At 65.4% G+C, this 19,588-nt stretch overlaps 5 protein-coding genes and 1 long non-coding RNA gene across 10 annotated transcripts in view; 3 read left to right on the top strand and 3 right to left on the bottom strand.

Annotated features, from left to right (window-relative positions):
- Positions 1-9,215, bottom strand: part of CTNND1 (catenin delta 1) — a 28,794-nt gene extending 19,579 nt beyond the window's left edge. The window contains exon 1 of one of the 3 annotated variants that reach the window (XM_039553453.1): positions 9,092-9,215. The gene's annotated coding sequence lies outside the window, so the exon portion shown is untranslated. Of the gene's footprint in view, positions 1-7,236; positions 7,262-9,091 lie in introns of those variants that run through there. The other 2 variants (XM_039553458.1, XM_039553454.1) reach the window with 2 other exon arrangements.
- LOC120410162 lies at positions 5,373-10,638 on the top strand. The gene is made up of 3 exons (XR_005602118.1): positions 5,373-6,386; positions 9,300-9,472; positions 10,113-10,638. It is a non-coding gene; the product is annotated as an uncharacterized LOC120410162 (long non-coding RNA).
- Positions 10,639-11,932: 1,294 nt separating this feature from the next.
- Positions 11,933-13,470, top strand: BTBD18 (BTB domain containing 18). Of its 3 annotated transcripts, XM_039552238.1 has the most exons (4): positions 11,933-11,986; positions 12,294-12,430; positions 12,565-13,145; positions 13,227-13,470. In XM_039552238.1, the coding sequence occupies exons 2-4, from the start codon at positions 12,301-12,303 to the stop codon at positions 13,383-13,385; spliced, it is 870 nt and encodes a 289-aa protein (XP_039408172.1). In that variant the 5' UTR covers positions 11,933-11,986; positions 12,294-12,300; the 3' UTR covers positions 13,386-13,470. The 3 variants fall into 3 exon arrangements, with proteins under 3 accessions (XP_039408172.1, XP_039408171.1, XP_039408173.1); XM_039552237.1 differs by having other exon boundaries at positions 12,565-13,470; XM_039552239.1 differs by lacking the exon at positions 11,933-11,986 and having other exon boundaries at positions 12,341-12,430; positions 12,608-13,470.
- Positions 13,471-13,732: 262 nt separating this feature from the next.
- SELENOH (selenoprotein H) lies at positions 13,733-14,719 on the bottom strand. The gene is given in 5 exon segments (XM_039552242.1): positions 13,733-13,794; positions 13,797-13,832; positions 13,904-14,049; positions 14,126-14,338; positions 14,616-14,719. Coding segments are annotated over 4 exon segments (396 nt in total). The 5' UTR covers positions 14,278-14,338; positions 14,616-14,719.
- Positions 14,720-14,842: 123 nt separating this feature from the next.
- Positions 14,843-17,041, bottom strand: TMX2 (thioredoxin related transmembrane protein 2). The gene is made up of 8 exons (XM_039552240.1): positions 16,835-17,041; positions 16,360-16,420; positions 16,086-16,199; positions 15,876-15,952; positions 15,694-15,800; positions 15,541-15,606; positions 15,303-15,432; positions 14,843-15,216 (listed from the first exon to the last, which is right to left on the bottom strand). Exons 1-8 carry the CDS (start codon positions 17,021-17,023, stop codon positions 15,076-15,078), a joined length of 885 nt encoding a protein of 294 aa, XP_039408174.1. The 5' UTR covers positions 17,024-17,041; the 3' UTR covers positions 14,843-15,075.
- A 198-nt stretch (positions 17,042-17,239) lies between these two features.
- On the top strand, positions 17,240-19,420 carry MED19 (mediator complex subunit 19). The gene is made up of 5 exons (XM_039552241.1): positions 17,240-17,453; positions 17,777-18,033; positions 18,106-18,202; positions 18,286-18,380; positions 18,504-19,420. Exons 1-5 carry the CDS (start codon positions 17,255-17,257, stop codon positions 18,564-18,566), a joined length of 711 nt encoding a protein of 236 aa, XP_039408175.1. The 5' UTR covers positions 17,240-17,254; the 3' UTR covers positions 18,567-19,420.
- The last annotated feature ends 168 nt before the right edge of the window (positions 19,421-19,588 follow it).

The raw sequence follows: 19,588 nt of genomic DNA, 5'->3' as shown, positions 1-19,588 counted from the left end.
CGCAGCAGCAAACAAACACCCAGCGCCGGATTCTGGGAATGGGGCCAGAGCATTCCCGGGGTAGGCCACGCTTCGGCAAGCCAGCGGGCTCCTGCTTCACCCCAGTGGCTCCCGGGCAGGGGGAGGCAGCAGCCCCCCGGCTCTGCCACCGCGGCCCCAGGCGAGCAGGTGAGCCGGGGGGATTGCAGGGCAGCCCCCTGCTCCACCCAAGGAACAGTGGCCACCTCGAAGGGGCACATGAGCTGTCCCCACGGCCACAAAGCTCAGTGGATGCTAGCGCAGGGCTGAAGGTCAACGCGGCCCCCCGGGCTCCAGCCACGCCAATGTCCCTGCCCTTCACCCGTCCCCCCACCCTCCACCAGGCTCAACTTTGCCATTCAGCTGCCTCTCTCCCACAGAGAGAACAAACACACCAGAGATAAGGGCCATACTGGTGGAGTCCAGGGAGCAAAGTCCCCTCTGTGAGACCCGAGGCTGCCTGCCCAAGCCGAGGACACTGCAGGTGGGGTAAACTGCATGCTGTGGCTCCCCATCCCAGGGGCACATGAGCTACTCCAGAGCACACAAGCGCTGCTGGCTGTCCCCAGGCAGAGAGTGCAGTCTGACGGCCAGCATTCCCAGCAGGATTAGGGGCAGCCTCCCTTTATCAGGCCACGGGCGCAAGCACCTGCAGCTACCTGTGCCAGCCCAGCACCCGGGCACACGGATCTGGGACCATTCCCGGGCATAGAGCTCTCCCCACAGCCCTCTTCCCAAGGAAGCCACTTGAGATCATTTCCTGTCCCGCACCTGCAGCCCCAGGAACCGGTCCTGGCTCCAGTTACCCTGCTCCAACCAGTGGACAAAGGAAGCACAGGAGAATCTCACTGGCACCAGCACAGGCCCTGCACCACCGGGGACAGCCAGCACTATCTGCCCTTCCTGCAAGAGCAAGTCATCAAGGAACCAGGAGTGGGGAGAAGGGCAGGAGACAGGGCCCCCCAGCCTTCCCAGCAACCCCACGTGGGGTCTCCCCACCCAAAGGGTACCCGGGCACCCCTGAGGCTGACAGGGCGCCCCTCCCTCTGCCAGAGGGGACACGCTCCCCTCCGCTCCCCGCGCTGAGCAAACAGGTGAAGTAGCATTTGGTGAGGGAGTGGCCAGGAGGGAATTGCCGAGATTAAGCCAAGCTGGCCGGAGGGAGCGGCCCAGGAGCAGGACCCCCTGCTCCCCCTCACCGCAGCCAGCCCAGACTCCCCGAGCAGGTAGGGCGGCCGAGGGCTGAGTCAGAGCACAAACCACGCGGGGCTGGGCTGAACTGCCCGGCTCCTCTCGCTCGGCATGACCTCATCAGGTGCCCGGCTCTCCAACGGCACGCGTGCGTCTGCTGGAGACAGCTCCGAGGGCCCTGCCAAGAGCAGTAATGAACGGGTGAAGGAAAGCCACTGGAGAAGCATCAGGCAGGAGCCAGGGAGTGAATCATGCACGGCTGGAGGTGGGGAAGGGGGTGCTGCAGCAGGGTGACAGCGAGCCCCCCAGAGCGCTCCGAGGCCCCGCGAGCTGCACACACAGGCTGGCGGGAGCCAGCGCTCACACAGAGCGGCAAGGGACACACAGGAGAGCGGGCCAGGCCACGCTCAGAGGGACGGCAGGACTCCATCCTGCCCCAGCCCCGTCCCCAAGCTGCCTGCACCCCCAGCTCTCTCACCGAGAAGCAGCTTCCCAGGCTCCTGTGCGAGCCGAAGGGAAGGAAACCTGCGCTTCCTGGTCAGACGGGAGATGACATCGTGGCTTCCCTTTCCTGCAAGTTTCTAAACACGACGTCCTGCCAAGGACCACTCCCCGCCGCCCCTGGCCTCCACGCAGACGACCTGGAACCAGGCTGGGAATGCCAGGCATGGGCACCACCACCAGCCCAGCCTCGGCCAGCTGTGCCAGCCAGAAGGTCAGCGTGGCCCACCCAGGAGAGCAGATGCCTGGCCTTCCAGCTTGCTGAAAGCATCCTGCCTCCAGGGAACACATCCGGGGGTTCTCTCACCCATAGTGCTATCACATTGCTGTCCAGGGCTGGGAGCATCCTAGAGGAGAGGGTGGAAGATGTTTTCCAACCCCGTGAGGCTCTGGCTGTGCCCGCCATGCCCCAGAGATGGGTTGGTTACCTGCACAGCTACAGCAGCACCAATACCACAACCCCAGGACAACATGTGCCCCCTAAGCCAGCTCTCCAGCCTCCCTCACACACCTCATCTCCATGGCTGCACGACTCCCTCAGGGCTCCCTGACACCGTGGGGCTGCCAAGGCTCCTGAAGGCAGGACAGGGCACCCTGGGAAGCCAAGCACGAGTTCCCTCAGAGCTCTCACGGCTGCCAGAGCTTTGCTCCGCAGGCCCATCCACCTGCCCTTCACAGGCAGCTTCTCTTGCTGCTGAAAGGAGAACGGAGAAGGGAAGTGAGTGGTTTTCCACCCCAGCCAGCTGCTGGTGACAGACCCTGGGCAGAGATCAGGGGAGAGCAGGTGGCTCTGCAACACCAGTGCCTTCTGGAGGTAAAAGGAGGCAAAAAGAAGGGAGAGGAAGGATGGCACAAAGCCAACCTGGAGTAAGCGGGCTCCCCACATCAGAGAGGATTTCTCCCAGAAACACCCTGGGCTCTCCACCTCCTCCCCCTCAGACCCTAGCGAGCAGGAGGGGGACGACATCTCTCCCCCCGGAGCGAGCCGGCCTGCCCGCAGCTGAGCCAAGCATGGCAAGCAGCAGCCCTGCGTGCAGCAACACGCTCGCAGGAATGTGTTACTCCATTGGGCAAGGGGCCTGCCAGCAGCATGCAAACACCCCCAGTGACCCACCCTTCCAGGTCGGAAAAACTCGTCTTTGCAGTTCCACACACTCCCTCCCACCCACAGCAGATACCCACACATGCAGCCCAGCACCACCGCCTCTCCTTTCCGACTGGGCCGGGACCGGGGCTGGGAGCACCGGGAAGCAGCTGAGAGAGCCAGGGGCTCTTCTCAGAACGGACCAGCCCCAGCGCCACACGAGATGGGGGAGAGAGGAAAACGCATCGTCTGGGGACAGGGAGACGCCTTCCTCCTTCTGGACAGGGCGGGAACCAGTTCCCCATATTCATCCAGTCCAAGGCCACCCAGCTCTCACACACAGGGCCACCTTGCTCCCTCCCCCAGGTAACCACTCTCCTATGCAGGAGGCGCTTTCACGGTTGCAAAAGCTGTGTGAGACGAGGGGAGAAGGGAGAGCTGCCCTCCCGCATGCTCTGGCTGCTGCTCCCCATGCCCAGTGCCCACAGCCCAGCCCTCGGGGACCCAGCAGCAGCAAGTACAGCTCAGGTGTGCCCAGGAGGGCCAGTGAACTTTGAGCAGCATTTGCTGTGACCAGGGCCAACGCCCAGAGACCAGGATGGAGGTACGGGAACAGCTCCTGCCCTCACATGCACGAGCCCAGCACGCTGCTGCCACCAACCCCAGCCCACCCAGGGGCATCTCATACAAGCCCTGGAGCTGCAGATGTTTCCAGAGCACCACCACCCTGGCCAGGCTATAGGAGAGCTGTTCCTAGGCCTTGGCCCCCACCCCAATTTGCCTGGACCCTTCCCTGTTTGTGCTGGAAAGCCAGGCACACCTGGCCTGGACAAGCACCCCACCACTGGTACCACAGCAGAAATCCCCCACCCCATCAGCACAAACATCTGGGCACAGAACTGCTAAAATCGAACGTGGGATAAAGGGTTCAGCCTGGCTCAGGTCCTCAGGCCTGCACTGGCACAAGCATTCTTGGAGTGGGTAAGAGCTCTGCAGTGCAAAGTCACCGTGGACCTGCCACACAAGGTTAGGGACACCGGCACAAGCTCCTGGGACCCGCCACTCCTGTCAGCATCCCCTGGCAGGGAAGGCCATCGCCCTGAAGGCAGCAGGAGCCAGTGTGGAGGGCTGGGCAGCAGGGACCATTCGTTCCCACCTCAGTCCAAGGTCCGTACACGCCAGATGTCCCACTGCCAACCTCCGACCAGCAGCTGCTCCGGGTTGAGAAGAGCAGATGAAAGCAGAGGTGACTGGCACCCTGGCTAAGGGTTGGCCCATCCTGGCACCACGCCTGGCAGCTTGCGCTCCTTAGTCACTGGTTTGCCCCCACACCCAGCAGAGCCACCTCATCTCGCCCCTCCTCGCACAGGCCACCACAAGGAAGCAGTATTCCTCACAGGGAAAAGCTGCATCCTCCATGGCCAAAGGGGAACAAGAGGATCGCACTGCCAGCCCCCAACAGGCTGGGGGCACACGGGAACACAACAGAGCACATGAACCCAGAGGTCAGGCCCCGCACACAGCGGTCACCGGACAGGGCAGAGGGACAGGCGCGCCTGTGCTGAACCAGCACCAGCAGCCTTCCTGGAGGGAAGGAAGGCGGATTAGCAACAAGCACAAGACAGGCAGGAGCCGGACAGACTCATCAGCCTGCTGCTGGGGGTTTCCAGCATAAGAACTGGCTCTAAGAAACCATTTCCTCCCCCAGCCAGCCTCCTCCGATGATATAAAGCAAAGAGAAGGTTGTGGCCACCTCGGAGAACTCGAGGACTTTGGTCGAGAGCCCGTAAATCCAACCCCTTTCCGACAGCCTAGCGCTGAGGCACATTCCTGAACTCTGTGCCAGAGGACAACCTCCTCCACTGGCCAAGCCCTGTGTCACACACAGAGGAGTGCCTGAATCACCCAGGTTCGAGTTTTGTCATCACATCCAGGCAACACCTGTTGTCTTCTATTGACCCAAACCAGCTCCGGGTTCCGCTCCTCTCTGTCAGCGAGGCACGGACAGGACACAGCCACGGCGCTGCAGAGACACGGGTGTTCAGAGCCAGGAGAGCTCTGCACTTCCCCGGAGACAGCATCACCACAGTCTTGGGAAAGGGCTCTGTCCTCGCCAGCAGTAAATGAGAGACAGTTATGAGGGGTTGTTGGGAAGGGAAACCAAGAGCTTTACCCAGCACTCTCCCCCTAAGGCCACAGACATTGGTAAGCTATTTCGAGAAGCCAACAGCCTTCCAGGCACGGTCCAAGCCACACTATTATTTTCTGGGTGTCCTAAAGCCACCTCCACTGCAGATACAATGGGCCAAGGTCTTATCTCCGTGCCAGAGGCTGGAGGAGGGAAGAGATGAGAGGCAATCCAGGGACAGACGCCGGCTCCGCGGTCTGGGCTGGACCATTCATCTGACTCCCAGCCCATCTTTAGGGAAGGGATGGCCTCAAGGGCTCCTCAACCACAAAGATCAGGCCCTGACCTCCGCGTCGGAAGGGAGGAGGCTCACCCCTCCGTGGCCGCCCAGGCAAGCCCAGCACGCTCCACTGAGCGAGCGCTTTCATCCTCCCACCCCTTCCAGGAAGGCTCCGCGCGAGATTCCAGCAATGCTGCACACAGCAAAGGACAGTCATCTGCACACTCAAGAGTCCGGCCAAGCTCAGCCAAGTGGAAGAGCAGATCCTTAAAAACTGCCTTATTGCTGTTGACAGAGCATGAGCAAACACCAGCAGGTAAGGAACCTGCCTCAAGAAAGCCCTGGGAGCGGGATGGAGCAGACAAGGTACCCCATGGGAAGATGACTAACAATTCCCCCGCCTAGATTCTTCCCACAGACCTGATGGACACTGCCCCGCTCCACTGGCAGGAGCCCCAGCAGAGGCAGCAGCCTGGGAGTCACCAGCCAGCCGCTGACCCCACCTTGCCACAGCCAGGAGAGAGGGCATGGAAGTGGCAACTTCAAACACAAGCTCTGAGCACGGCTTATGGGATCCCAGCATGCCTGCAGAGCTGAGGACAAGCTCAGTGCTCCACTGCAAAGACCTGGGCAGCCGAGTCCAAAAGCATCTGTGCGGCACACGGAGGGCATCAGTGAAACCACAGGTAGCTGCAGCTGAATACCGCCACAAGGCTCCGTGTGCCCAGATGCTCCCCTCTGGCTCAGTGGGAGCTGGGCAGAAGCCTGGGACAGGAGCCTCCAGCTCCTGCTGGTCACAGGACAGCACAGCCCCCCCAGATAATGGCCTGCAAGCCCCATCGTCACCGGCTCCCTAGAAGGGCATAAGCACCGAGCCCTTGGAGAGAGAGAGAGGGAGGCACTCCAGGAGGTCCACCCCTCTCTCCCAACAATCAGAGGAAGCTTTGTTGTCCAGGCTCCCTCGCCCAAAGCCCAGGGCCATAACGGAGGCGCCCCACCTCCCTTCAGCCAGCCCGCGGGTGCCTCGCCGATGCCAGCAGCCCTCATGACTGAGAGCCACCCAAACTTTCTCACCCCAAGCTAAGTCTCCTCTCTGCAACGCTCCGAGGAGGCATAGGAATGCCCACGGTGCAGGGGAAAGCGATGCCGAAGGAGGTCGCCGGAGAAGGCATGGAGAGCGCTGGGTAGGGGGGAGGCAGCCGGGCTGTCGCTAAATGACAGTGTGGCCAAGGGAGACTCAGAACGAAGCGGCTGCTGAGCAGACCCCCGAGGCCGGCTCCGGCACCGTCCTGCCTCCCCGGGAAGCGTTTCGGTGTCGCTTGTGAGCTCGGGCGGACGGGCCTGTCGGGCTGTTTTTAAGCTCAGAGCGGTTCCATTAGGAGGAGGCGCAGCCCCACCCGCACGCTTGACCCCCCCGGGCACACCGGCCCCTTCCCCGCCAGAACAAAGGCGCAGGCGAACGACACACCGGGCGATGAGCCCCTGCGCGGACGGGCAGAGCCGAACCGGGCGGCCGGACGCAGAGCCGGAGAGCCGGGCCGTGCCCCGGCCGAGACCCCGCGGAGGGCCGCAGCCCCGATCCCCGCCCGGGGGCGGGGGGGCCCGCCGGTGCCGGCCGCGGGAAGCTGGCACACGGGCCGCCTTTGTTCCGGGCAGGGCGAGCGGCGGCGGCCCCGGGCGGGGAGCGGGGCGGCCGCCCGGCCCAGCCGCCTTTGTGTCGCTCCCCGCGGGCTCCCGGGCGCCGCCAGCGCCCCCGCCAGGGCCGGGCTCCGCCGCCCCACCGGTCCCGTGGGGCGCGGCCGCGCCTGGCACCGGCTCCCGGGCAGGAGGGGGCTCCCGGGGCCCGGTACCGACCGGGCCCGGCACGAGAGCGCGGCCAAGCTCCGATCCGGCCCCGCCGGGCGAGGACCGGACCGGACCGGCCCGCCCCGCCGCGGGGGCGTGCGGCGCCCGGCAGGCGCCGGCCCGCACCGGCTCCGCTTCCTTCCCTCTGCTCGCCCGAGCGGCGGCGCGGACGCCGCAATCGGTACTCACCGTGGCCGGGCTCCTCGGCGGGCGGGCGGGCGGGCGAGGGGGGGCGGTCCCGCCCCGCGGCGGCGGCACGGCCGCCCGGCCCGCTCCGCGGGTCCCGCCGCGGCGGCGAGGCGAGAGGCGAGGCGGGCGCCCGGTGCGGCGGCGGCGCGGGTCAGGCCGGGTCCCGCCGGGCGGCGCGGGGCGGTGTGCGCGGAGCGCGGGGTCGGTCGGGTCCCGCCGTGCGCCCGCGCCGCTCCCGCACCTAAAATGGAAGTTGGTCCGGCGGGCGGGGCGGGGCGGGCGAGGGGCCGCCCCCGGCGTCAGCGGCCGCGACGAGGACGGGCGGGACCGGGGCGGGACCGGGGCGGGGCCTGGGCGGCCGTCCCGGTGGGGTCTGTGCCCCGCGTGCTCCGTGCTGGTGGGGTCTGCCCCAGCGGTGCATGTTCTCCAAACTGGGGTCTGTCCTCAGACGGGCTCCACCTCGGGGCCATGCCGCCCCGGGCGCACACCAGCTCCTCCTCAAGGTCCGGGTCTGCCCCGGCCCGGCAAGGGGCTCTCGGCGACACCCCCGGAGCAGAGCCTCCTCCGGCCTGTCCCTCTGGAGCGGCGGGAGAACAGGTTACCCTGCCCAGGGTGGAACTTGCCCAGAAGCAAGATTCCATGGCAGGACGGGCTGCAGTACGTCCCTGGGAGGTCACCCGGTCTTCTCTGGCTCGAGGGAAGAGGTGCTGGCGGGACCCCAGCCACAGCTCATCCTCAGTGGTGGAGGGGTTCCCCTTCCCTGGGAGGCAAGGAAGTGATGCCGGGCCAGCCCCATCGCGCGTTCCGGGCTGCTCCCCTGGGAGAAGTCCAGGTCCCCCGAAGGTGACAGTTTTCTGCCTCGTGCCTGGTCAGGCACCGGGGAGAACCCTGCCTGCTCCTGACTGCAAAACTCTTAGTGAGATAATGATAGAGGAAAAGAGCTGAGGACGGGTTTGGGTGGGATAGGTGATTCTTGGGGTAAATATGAGCTGGGAGGCAGGGAGGATTCGATAACAGCCTGAGGATGGAGGTGTGAAGGATGTGATCCCGAGCCTCCCCAGCCGGGTGGGGGTTGCTAAAGGTGGTGCAGAAAGGTGTAACGAGGCAAAATGGGATTTGATGCGTACAAAGGGCACATCTAGGGAGCTGATCGGGGCGTGGGACCCCCAAACCCTCCCTGATGTTTGATTTGTAAAGTAGAGCATCCAACCGGCCAGCAGCAGAGGGAGAGCTGGTCCGCCCCTCCCAGGGAGGAGAGGTTCTCTCCATCCCACAGCAGGGGAGTGAGACCTTCTCTCTGCCTCCCTTCATCCTTGTTGTCACCCAAAACAAGCAAGCTGGGTCCCCTCTCAGCCTTGTGCATCGAGTGAGAACTGCTCCCAGATCAGAAATAATTCCCATCTGCCCTCCCCTTCCTCTTGGCCCACACAGGGAGGAAGGTGGGTGCATCCCCTGAATCTCAGGGACAAGGAGGGAGAAGAGGTGCTCTAAAAATCCCTTCTGGGAAGAAGGGTCCTCACCTACCTGACACACCTCCCAAGGGACAGCTCTCCCTCAGGGAAAAGGCATCAGAAACACCTTGCTCCTCCATCCCAGCACCAATGACACGTCTGTCCTTCCTTCCTCTGCCCAAGCAGAGTTTGGGCAGCAGGGTCTCGGGGGTCCATGCGCGGTCCCGGCACAGTCACACCCTTCCTCTGCCCTCTTCAGAGACTAAAGGTGCTCTAGCAAACACGGCTCTGATGCCGGGCGAGTGCCTCCTGTCCCCAGGATGGAGCTGGACAGGGTTTATCCAGGCACTGGCCCTGCCCCAGCCCTGCCCCGGCAGCTGGAACACCCGACAGCGCGTGCTTACTTTGGAAGGCAGGCTGGACCCTGATCCTCCAGCTTCGGCTCACCCTGCAGCAGATCACGCTCTCGTTTGACTGTAACTCCTGGGGCAGAGAAGTCCGTCCCACTGCGTCCTGGGAAGAGGAGAGATGAGTTACTAGCCTGGGAAAGTCTCCCCTCTTTTACAGTAATTGCTTGTAATAACATCTTGCACATCCCCTTTCATCCTACAGCTGATGCCTTTTCCAGATGAGACGCCCAGAAGTGCAGCTGCCACCGGAACAGAGCAAGACAATTTGTTTACAAGGCAGGCCCGTGCTCTCGGCGGCCGAGGGCAGGAGGAAGGGGAGGCTGCCGTCTCCGGGTCCACGCAGGCGGCTCAGGGGGATGGCCTGCATTGTTCCAGGTCAGGATAACGAGGCCCTTCCGCAGCCCCTTTCCTATGGGAATCCCGACAGGTTGTCGTCCCTCCCCGCACGAGGGGAAGTGCGGCACCGGGAGGGGGTGGGGGGGTGAAGCGACTCATCCGCCAGCACCGCAGGGGGAGGAGAAGGGAAGCAGAGCCTGGCAGAGCTTTCTAGCTCCAACTGGGAGATGCCAGGCCATAAAGCAAGCCCAGAGCCCACCCTGACACCTTTCCCAGTGCAGCTCCATGCACTCGGTGTCGTCCCTGCTTCCCACCAGCCTCCCACCGTGCCTGGGCTCTCCCATGCCCACAGACCATCCTGCTTTCAGCCTGGCTGCATCCCATCGTGCCCTTGGACTGTCAAATTCCTGCTACATCTTTTGCTCAAACGTGCACAGAAATCTCCTTCCCTCCCAGCCCACGAGGATTTATTGCCACTTACAGTTTCTCCTTCCTCTCTCCTTTTGCAGCCTCAGATCCTGCCTCCATCCATCCCTTTTGCCACTGTGGCAGGGTACAAGGTCCCTCTGGAGAGCAGGGACTCAGAGGCAAGTCCTGCCCTGCAACACAGGCAAAGGGGATATTGCTGAAAATGATCCTGGCTATGAGACCTGAGGCAGGAATTTCCTTTCTCTTACAGAAGAAGCTGGCTCAGAATCTGCTGATTTGAGGGCTTGGGAGACACTGGAAAGATGGAACTTGTCCTGTGAGGAGGCCTCTCTTCCTATCAATAGCAGAGGGAGCCTGGACAGCCAGCAGAGTTTAGGCATTGCCTTCCCCTCTGCAGTGAATCCCACCAGGAGATAAGCCCTGCTGGACATTCCCAGCCCTCTGAGTCACCCAGGGCTGTGCCCAGCCACCCGACAAGGGCCAAGGACACTGGCTGTGCTGCACGTCTGCAGCACAGGAGCACCTGAAGGTGGACAGAAAGATTCAGGGTCTGACACGTTTTGCAGTGAAAACTGCAACCGCATACTTTTACCCAGGAAAATCTGGCAGCAGAAATGGAGTTTAGAGAGAGGGGTTAATGGGACAAAGGGCTGCTGGTGATTTTTCTGCTCTAGGTTATTTGGCTTTGGATACTAGTAAAAATGGCACTCATAAAAGGCCTCTTTTGTGTACCTACAATGGGAGTGGTTGCTGGGGTTGCCAGTTCAAGTATCAGTGAATTGTAAGGGCAGACAAGGCCGCTGGTGGGGGGGGAGCAGCGCTGCAGCTGTTGGGGTGCAGTGGGCTGGGGGCTTTGCCCTGCTTGCCAGAGTGTGGCTGCCCTCCTGTCCCACCTTGGTCCCACTCACTGTCACAGGGCACTCCATGGCATCTGGATCCACGCGCTCCCGGTGAGGTCAGGCTTTCCAGGCGACGGCTCCGATCATTGTAATTCCAAAGGATTGCAAGGGGTGGGGGAGGAAACATCTCTATTTTCCTTCTATTTTTGTGAGCATATGATAGCACTTTGATATGAAATTACTTGTTTTGCTGCATCCCTCGGTATTCCGGGCCGGGCTCCAAGCCACCCGGGGGCAGTGACAGGCTGCCAGTGACCTCAAAGGCCGCTGGCCCAGGCTTGGCACCAGCCGCTTTCTCCCTTGGTTTGTGTCCATTTTGCACACAGCAAAAACAGAGAAGAAAAACCACCCTCACATGTCCAACCAGATGAAAATCTCTCTGCAAGACCACATTTGAAGACTCTGTAGATTTAAACTCTATGGCGACATCCAGGCTCCTGTCCTTCTGCAGTTCCTGAAACTTCCACCCACTTGGGTTGTTTGTAGGAACAGCCACTGTCTCCAGGCAATGGGGATGGATTATAATCTTTGTTCGTGTATGTGGAGTGACTGACGCAGATGTGTCTACAATGGGTGCTTTATAGAACGACAAAATACTTTAAAACTAAGTGGGCAGCATCACTTGCTTGAAGGACGGCTTCAGAAGTACCATCAATCCTCCCCTTCAGAGAAGCTTGGGGCATGAAAACACCGTTTCTCACGCTGTGGAGTCTGAAAATCCAAACCAAGGCACAGCGCGGGACTCTGAGCTCCTGAACGCAGAGCTGCTCCACAGACAATACCTTCCCCATTATCGACCTCGTGCTCTTCAGTGCCACCACTGCAGTGACCACGAGCAGCCCTGGCGCGGCTGTCGTGTCCGCGGCCCGAGGAGGCTGAGGGAGGGATGAGCGGTGGCCGCACCCCGGGCTGCCCTTTGCCATCACACGGCAAAACACGAGGCTGGGCAGAGCAGGGGCACGGCGGCGGGAGGAGGGCTGCGGGAAGGGGCCGGCCGCAGCAGGCGGCCCTGCGCCGAGCGCCGCTCCCGGTGCCGCTCCCGGCCCCGCCGCGCCGCCATTGGCTGCCGGCTGCGATTGGCGGCCGGGCCGCGCCACGTGAGGCCGCGGGCGCGAGGCGAGGGCGGGCAGGGCCCCGATCCCGGCCACCGCACCCCGCGTTCTCGCCGCGGGCTCGGGACGCGCCCCCGGGGCGCTTCGGCGGCGGCCCGCGCCCCCCTCGGCAGGTACGCGGCGGGCCCGGCCCGGGCGGCGGGGCCGCGCCGGGGGCGCCTCGGGCCGCGGCGGCCTCACAGCGCCCGCTGTGGCGCCCCCTGGCGGGCGCGCGGGGCCGGTGCGGCGGGGCCGGGGCGGGTGACCGGGCGGTGCGGACTGTCCCGCGGCGCTGCCGGCCGGGCACGGGCACACGGGGCTCCGCAGGCCCGCGTGCGCCCCGCCACATCCCAGCGCCGAACCGTTTGGGACAGCCCGAAGAGGGCGGGCGGGCAGGCGCTGGTCCCCGAGTCGCCAGCACGGCGCTGTGTGTCCCTGCAGGGCGCCCATGGGTTCTTCCGCAGCCACCCCGCAGCTGCTGTACCGCAGCACCCGCCTGCTGCGCACGGCCTTCCAGCACCTCCACCAGCAGCAGCAGCGAGCCGACGTCTTCTGCGATGTGGTCCTGTGGGCTGAAGGTGAGCGGGCAGCACTGCCCAGGGAGGGGCCAGTGTGCCTGGGGAGCTGCGGGCAGTGTCTCTGCAACCCCCTAGGAAGGTCTGGGGCGAGCAGGACGGGCTGCAGGACAGTGACGGCCACTGTTGCTTTGCAGGCGAGGCAGTGGTGGCCCACTGCAGCGTTCTCTCTGTCTGCAGCCCCTTCTTCATGGAGCAGCTGGGCCGGGAGCTGCCCCCCAAGGGTTGCAGGGTGGTGCTGGAGCTGGCGGGGCTGAAGATCGGGGTGCTGCGCAAGCTGGTGCGCTTCTTCTACACCGCCGAGCTGGAGGTCACGCAGGAGGAGGTGCACGAGGTGCTGGCAGCCGCCCGCCGCCTCCGCATCACCGAGCTCGAGTCGCTGCAGCTCTGGGGCGGGCGCCTGGTGAGACTGGGACCCCAGCGGCAGCTCGACCGCTCCTGCCTGCAGTCCAGCCAGGAAGCCCCCGCCGTGGTGGCACGTGCCACAGCTGAGCCTGGCAGCGCCTGCTCTGGGCTGTCCCCCCAGGGGCAGCCACGCTCTCTGGGGCGCACGCAGCCCAGCCCCATCAGGCGGATGAGGCTGCGGAAGGTGGAGAGCCGGGGGTGCTGGGAGGTGGTGCGGGAGGCGCAGCCCCGCCCTGTGCCTCCAGCAGTGCCAGCGGGTGATGTGGGGGTGACAGAAGCACAGCCTCCCCAGGGTGTGGATGCACTGGAGCAGGTGAGTGAGCGCTCCCCACCCTGGCAGCCCCCCAGTGCAAACGGGATGCAGAAGCGTGGGGACTCCCCTGTGTCCCAGCAGGGCTGCCAGCAGGCGGTGCCCCTGGGGGCCCCTGGAAGTGGCACTGAGGAGGAAGAGGTGGATGTGGGGACAGGGGAGCTGTTCCTGCCCCCTGGCACAGTCTGCCTCTGGCCCTGTCCCTCGTCTGAGTCAGAAGAGGAGGTGGATGTCCTCACCTAAGCGGGGGGGCTGGCTCTGCCTCTCCCCCATCACTGCCTGCACCCCTTGGGCTGTGTGTCCTTGGAATAAAGGGCTGGAGCTGTGCTGGGGAGTACTAAACTTTATTGGAGGTTGGGGGGACAGCGGGGTGTGGAGGGAGCCAGGAGTCTGGCAGCGGCAGAGCTGCAGCATCAGGGACGGGACTGGGGCTGGCAGGTGCCCCCCACTTGGTCTCGCCTCTTCATGGACGCTCGTGCCGCCTGCGCCGGTCCTGGCTCGGCTGTGGAGAGAGGGGCAGTTGGTCCCTCTTGGTCCCGTCCCTGTCCCGTCCCATCCCGGTCCCATGCCCGCTCACCTGGCCAATGTCTCTATGCCAAGCTGCTCTTCAGGGCTTCCACTACGGTCTCCGGCTGGGGGAACTTCAGCTTGCGGGGGGCCCCTTCCCGATACCGCTCCACAGCTCCACGGCTGGGGGGACAAAGGGGATTGTTGGATCAGGGGTGCCGGGAGCCCCCGCCGCCCCCCAGCCCGGCACTTACTGCTGCCGTCCTCCTTCACCAGGGACACCTCGAAGCTGTTCCTGCGCGGCGGCCGGGGGTTGATGTCCACGGGGAGGCTGGCCATGGCCCCGCGCAGGGCCTCGCTCACCGCCGCCGCGTTCCGCCCGAACACGCGTCAGCTCTTGCTGTGGGGGCACGGCCGTCAGCGACCTGCGGGGCACCCGAAGGCGTCCCACCACCCCCGGCACCTCGGCTGCTCACCAGTGCTCGATGACAACGCGGGGGCCGATGTCCCCGGGGCTGCCCTCGCCCTGGGCCTGGGCCCGCGCCCGCTTCTGCGGGGCTTCCGCTGGCCCCGGTGTCTCGGCCGCCGCCGGCTGCTGGGCTCCGCGCTTCCTCCCGCGGGGAGCCATCCTGGGAGAGCCGAGGCGGTGCGGCCGACGCCGGAGCAGGATGGGGGTCCCAGGGATGGCGCTGTGGGGTGGGAAGGGATCTCAGCTATCCCGCCGTCAGGGAAGTGAAAGGTGGGTCCCTACGGGGACACTGCTGCGGGAGGGGGCCAGGAAGGGCCGGCCCCCGGCGGTGCGCCATTGCGGGAAACGAGGGTCCCCGCTGGGATCCTGCGGAAGAGGGCGGGAAGCGGCTGCCCGGGGATCCCGCCGCGGTGTGTGGCTGGGGAGAGTAGGGAAACGGGGCCCCGGGGAAGGGAGGGGACAGGCCCGGGGCCTGGAGCGGCCGCGCCGCCTCCTACCTGCCGCTGGCCACGTGCCGGGAGCGCGCGCCGCCGGGGGGGGGGGGCCGGAAGGGGCGGGGCCGAGAAGGGCACCGGAGCCCCCGGTGGGCGCCGCTTCCGCCCGCTCCGCCTCAGCCAATCAGAGCGCGGGGGCGCCGCAGAAGCCCCGCCCCCGCCGGTAAGCCCCGCCCCGCTCACGGACCGGGGACACGGACACGGCACGGACACGGCACGGACACGGCACGGACACGGCACACGGACCGTTTATTGTCAGCGATGGATGAGAGCGAGCGTTAACCGAGGCGGGGCCCCTCCTACCGCCCTGCCCGCACGGGGCCGGGGGCACCGCTGCTTTCCCGGGGCTCAGCCGGGACCAGCCCCCACGGGGAGCAGCTCCGGGCAGGGCCGGGCGGGCCCGCGGGGCCGGTGCCACCACGGTGATGGTGACATGGTGATGGGCGACAGTACAGGGCAGCTTCTACTTGTCCTTCTTGGTCTCCTGCTGCGGCACGGCCGCTGGCACGGCTGGGGGCTCCTCGGGCCCCTCCTCCCGCGGCTTCGCCTGCTTCTTGGCCTTCTGGTACAGCTCGTTGAGGTTGAACTCTCTGATCACGTTCTCCTGTGGGGCCAAGAGGCAGCATAGCACTTGGACCTCGTGTTCCCCGTTCATCCCAGGCACAGGCTGGGCAGGAAGGTCCCACCCACCTCAGAGAAGGTCCAGGACACAGCCCGGCCCTTCTTGTCGATCTGCGGTCGCCGCATGATCTCCGTCCCGCCCTGGAAGAGGATGAGGGTGGGCAGCTGCTTGGTGAGAGGCGAGGTGCTGACCTTGTACCTGGGTCAGGACAAGCCAACAGTGACCCTCGGGCAGCCTGAGGGGGCTGGAGGGTCACGGGGACTGCCCCAGAGTGGGCCCGGCTCGCCCAGGCTGCGTCCCCCACACCTGGTGCTGACGTCCGTGTACCGGCCAACATCCACCTTCCCAAACTGGAGTCCTGAGCAGTTGTACCTGGGCAGGATGGGGACACGTGGCTGTGAGAGACGCAGGGGACCGCAGGCCCCGTGACCCACCACGATCCCAGTGGGTACCACTCACTTGAGAGAGAGGTCAGCGAAGATGGGGGCAAAGGACTGGCACTCGCTGGACCAGTTGGCAAAGAACTCAACAATCCATGTCACCCGCTTGTCCCTCTCCAGCTCCTCCTGCCACAGTGGCACAGGCTTAGGGGCGCGGTGGGCAGAGCCCCCCAAAACTCGCAGGGTTGGGGAGATACTCACATCGATGGTCTTGTCACTGAAGTACTTGATGTATTCAGGGCCCATGTAGAGCGGTGGCTTGCAGGTCATCAGGAACACTGCAATGACAGCACCCTGAGACCCCAGAGCCAGGAGGGCCAGGCTGAGCCTGGGATGGAGCTCCCCTGCCCCAGCGCAGCCAGGGGGAGCCAGGACTAGGCGAACCTAGGGCAGCAAAACACCCAGACTCACCGATGCAGAGCGTGAGGTAGAGCAGCCCCATGCGGATGTCGAGGCGGAAGAAGAGGATGGCGTTGGCCACTTTGCTGAACATGAAGATATTCCCGATGTGCTGCTCCACAGTGACTGCCAAGGGCAGACAGGAAGAAGGGATGGGGCCAGACTCCCCCAGAAGGCTGGGGTAACTTGAGGGAGGGCTGGATCTGGTCCTCCAGATGCCACCCCACCCAGCTCCTTGGAGGATGCCCCATAAGCAGCCCCAGCCCCCCATGGCCCCCTGACTCACTGGAGCGCCGGTTCTTCATCATGACAATGGCACTGAGGAACATGAGGATCTCCACCTCCCTCTGGCACAGAGAAGGGACAGCATGAGCTAGAAGTGCTCAGGGCACCTTGGAGCCACACCTGGCCTGGCCCGGCCCGGCACCGGGACCTGTGGCCACGCCAGGCCCTACCGGCCCCAAGGCCCTGCCAGAGCCCGGAGCCGCCATCCCTCCCTGGGGGAGAACAGCGAGGAGAGGGCTGCCCCGCGGCCATGGGCTCGGCCAGTGCCTGGGGGCCCTTTCGGCTGTAGGGAGGCACCGCAGAACAACTCAGGGGCTACCGGGCATCTCCGCCCTCAGCCGGGTCGAGGTGCTGTGTGAGCAGGAGGGGAGCCAGGCCAGGGCTGGGGGGGCGGGGACAGGCCCGGGGATGCGGGGATAGGCCCGGGGGTGCGGGGACAGGCCCCGGGGGTGCGGGGACAGGCCGCGCCGCCTCACCCAGTCGAAGTCGCAGGGGTTGCCATCCTCCCGCTGTGAGGGAAGCCCGCGGCAGAGCGGCGGGACCTTGCGCACGAGCAGGAAGGCGGCGGCGAGCAGCGCGGAGAGTGGATAGTAGGGCCGGGCGAGCCATCGGCAGAGCCCCGGTAGCGCCCACAGCAGCGCCAGTAGCGGCGCCACCACCGCCATCTTCCCTCCGCCCCGCCCACTGCAGCGGGGGCGGGGCCTCCCCGCGCCGGCCAATGGGGAGCGGCGAGGCGGGCGCTCCCCTGCGCCCGCGAGCCAATGAGAGGAAAGGGAGAAGCGGCCAATCAGAAGGCTGGGATGGGTCTCCCGTAGCAACGGGGGGCAGGGGCGGTGCGGGGGCGGTGCTCGGCCAATGGCGGGGCGGGGCGGCCCCGCGCGGGGCACGCCGGGAATATGGAGAACTTCTCGGCGCTGTTCGGCGCGGCCGAGCCGCCGCCCGCCGCCGCCGCCGCGCTCGGGTTCGGGCCCGCCAAGGCGCCGGGCGCCGGTGCCGCACCGCCACCCGCCGCCTCGGCCGCCGCGCCGCCGCCGGGAGAGGACGCGGCCCGCAAGGCCGCCGCCGGCCCCTTCTACCTGCTGCGGGAGCTGCCAGGTGCGGGCGGGCCGCGGGGCGGGGCGGGGCGAGTGCCGCGCTCGGCCAATCAGCGCGGCGAAACGCGGCCGCGGGGGAACTGACGGCGCGCCGAGCCAATGAGCGTGCAGGGGGCGGGGCCACGCGACGCTCGGTCCAGCGGGGATCCCGGTGCTGGGGGGACCCAGCGGGTCCCGGGGCCTGGGCACGGCTGGGGAAGAGGGCCCAGGGATCCCGGTGCTGGGCGGACCCAGCGGGTCCCGGGGCCTGGGCAGGGCTGGGGAGAGGGGCCGGGGTGCCCTCGGGGCGTTCCCCCCTCCCCATCTCCTCCCGCGGCCGCACAGGCACTACGGAGCTGACGGGCAGCACCAACCTGATCACGCACTATAACCTGGAGCACGCCTACAACAAGTTCTGCGGGAAGAAGGTGAAGGAGAAGCTCAGCAACTTCCTCCCCGACCTGCCCGGCATGATCGACCTGCCCGGCTCCCACGACAGCAGCAGCCTGCGCTCACTCATCGAGAAGCCTCCCATCTGTGGCAGTTCCTTCACCCCGCTCACCGGTGCCATGCTGACCGGCTTCCGCCTGCACGCCGGCCCGGTGAGCCCCGGGGCCTGGAGCCGGGGGGTGGGAGGGGCCCGACGTAGCCTGACCAGCCCCTTTTCTCCACAGCTGCCCGAGCAGTGCCGGCTGATGCACATCCAGCCGCCTAAGAAGAAGAACAAGCACAAGCATAAACAGAGCCGCACGCAGGACCCCGTCCCCCCGGGTAAGGGCTGCCGCAGCCGCCCCCCTCCTCCCCCCTTCAGCACCGGCAGAGCGTCAGCTCATCCGGCGCTTCCACTTCTCCAGAAACCCCCTCGGACTCTGACCACAAGAAGAAGAAGAAGAAAAAAGAGGAGGATCCAGAGCGGAAGAGGAAGAAGAAAGAGAAGAAGAAGAAGAAGGTGAGTGGTAAGGCTGGGGTCCAGCGCCCAGCCTGTGTCCCCCCGAGGGGCTCTGTGAGGGGCCATCCCCACGGGGCTGCTGCCCAGCGGCTCTCACAGGCTCTGCCTGTCCTTCCTCCGCAGAACCGGCACAGCCCGGAGCACCCAGGCGTGGGCAGCTCCCAGGCCAGCAGCAGCCTACGGTGAGGCCGCGCCGGCGCCGCCCCGGGGATCCCCCGGCCCAGGGGAACAGCCCTGGCTGACCCCAGGGACGCTGGGGCTGGCCTGTCCCCCTGGCCAAGGGAACACCCCTGCAGCCCCCCAGGACCAGGGGCACGGACTCTGTGGGTGCTGACCTCGGGCTTTTGTACCTGAAGAAGCCGGAGTGCTGGAGTCTCTTTTTCAGTCACCTTTGAATTAAAGTCTGCTCCGAGGAGGGGCTGGTGGCAGTGGCTGCTGTGACCCTCGGCTGTCACGGAGGAGCCCGAACCAAGGTGGTCCCCGGAGCGTGCAGGGTGCCCCCTCCTCCTTTGGATCCCAAACCTCACCAGCACCCACGACGCCTTCCCTGGAGCTGCTTTTCCCGTGCCTGGAAAATCCTTCTGTGGGAGCAGAGCTTGCTTCGAGGTGGTGCCTCCCCAAAACTGGGAGGCCAGGCTCAGCTCTTCTCAGACCCCCTTCCCTCTCTCCCTGGGGATCGGGCGGGGGGGGAAAAGGCCGAGACCCTGAGGATCAGGAGCCCTGGAGGGGCTGCTCCATCCCTGGACGCCAAACAAAGCACACGCACGGCCCCGGGGTGGCTCATTAAATATCCTTTTTATTCCTTGTTTTTAAAATGGCTGATAATAATAAAAAACCCTGGCGTGGCTGTGCGGGGCCACGGGAGCTATTGCCGTAGAGAAAGAGTCCGGTAGTGCCGGCAGGGCTCTGGGGACGGGGAGCACGGGGCTCCTTGGCTGCGCTTTTTTGGCATGTGATGAGAAAATATTGCTTTCCGGGGATGCACCTGCCTCTTCCCCGAGCGAGCAGAAATAAAAACACCCCTGCGACGGCAAGAAACCCCCTCGGAGTCATTAACAGAAATTAAAAAAAGGCAACAAAACCAACAGCCCCCCGACCACACCCCCCCTACCCCGGGGAAAGGGAGCAAAGAGCGAAAGCTGCGGGTGGGGGAGGCTGGGGCCGCTGTGCCAGCTCGGGCTGGGGCTGTGGGGGGAGGGCTGCCACCA

This window comes from Corvus cornix, chromosome 5, assembly GCF_000738735.6.
Source record: "Corvus cornix cornix isolate S_Up_H32 chromosome 5, ASM73873v5, whole genome shotgun sequence".
NCBI lineage: Eukaryota > Metazoa > Chordata > Aves > Passeriformes > Corvidae > Corvus > Corvus cornix.
Note: the sequence above shows the minus strand (reverse complement) of the source record. Positions and strands in the feature narration are given on the sequence as shown.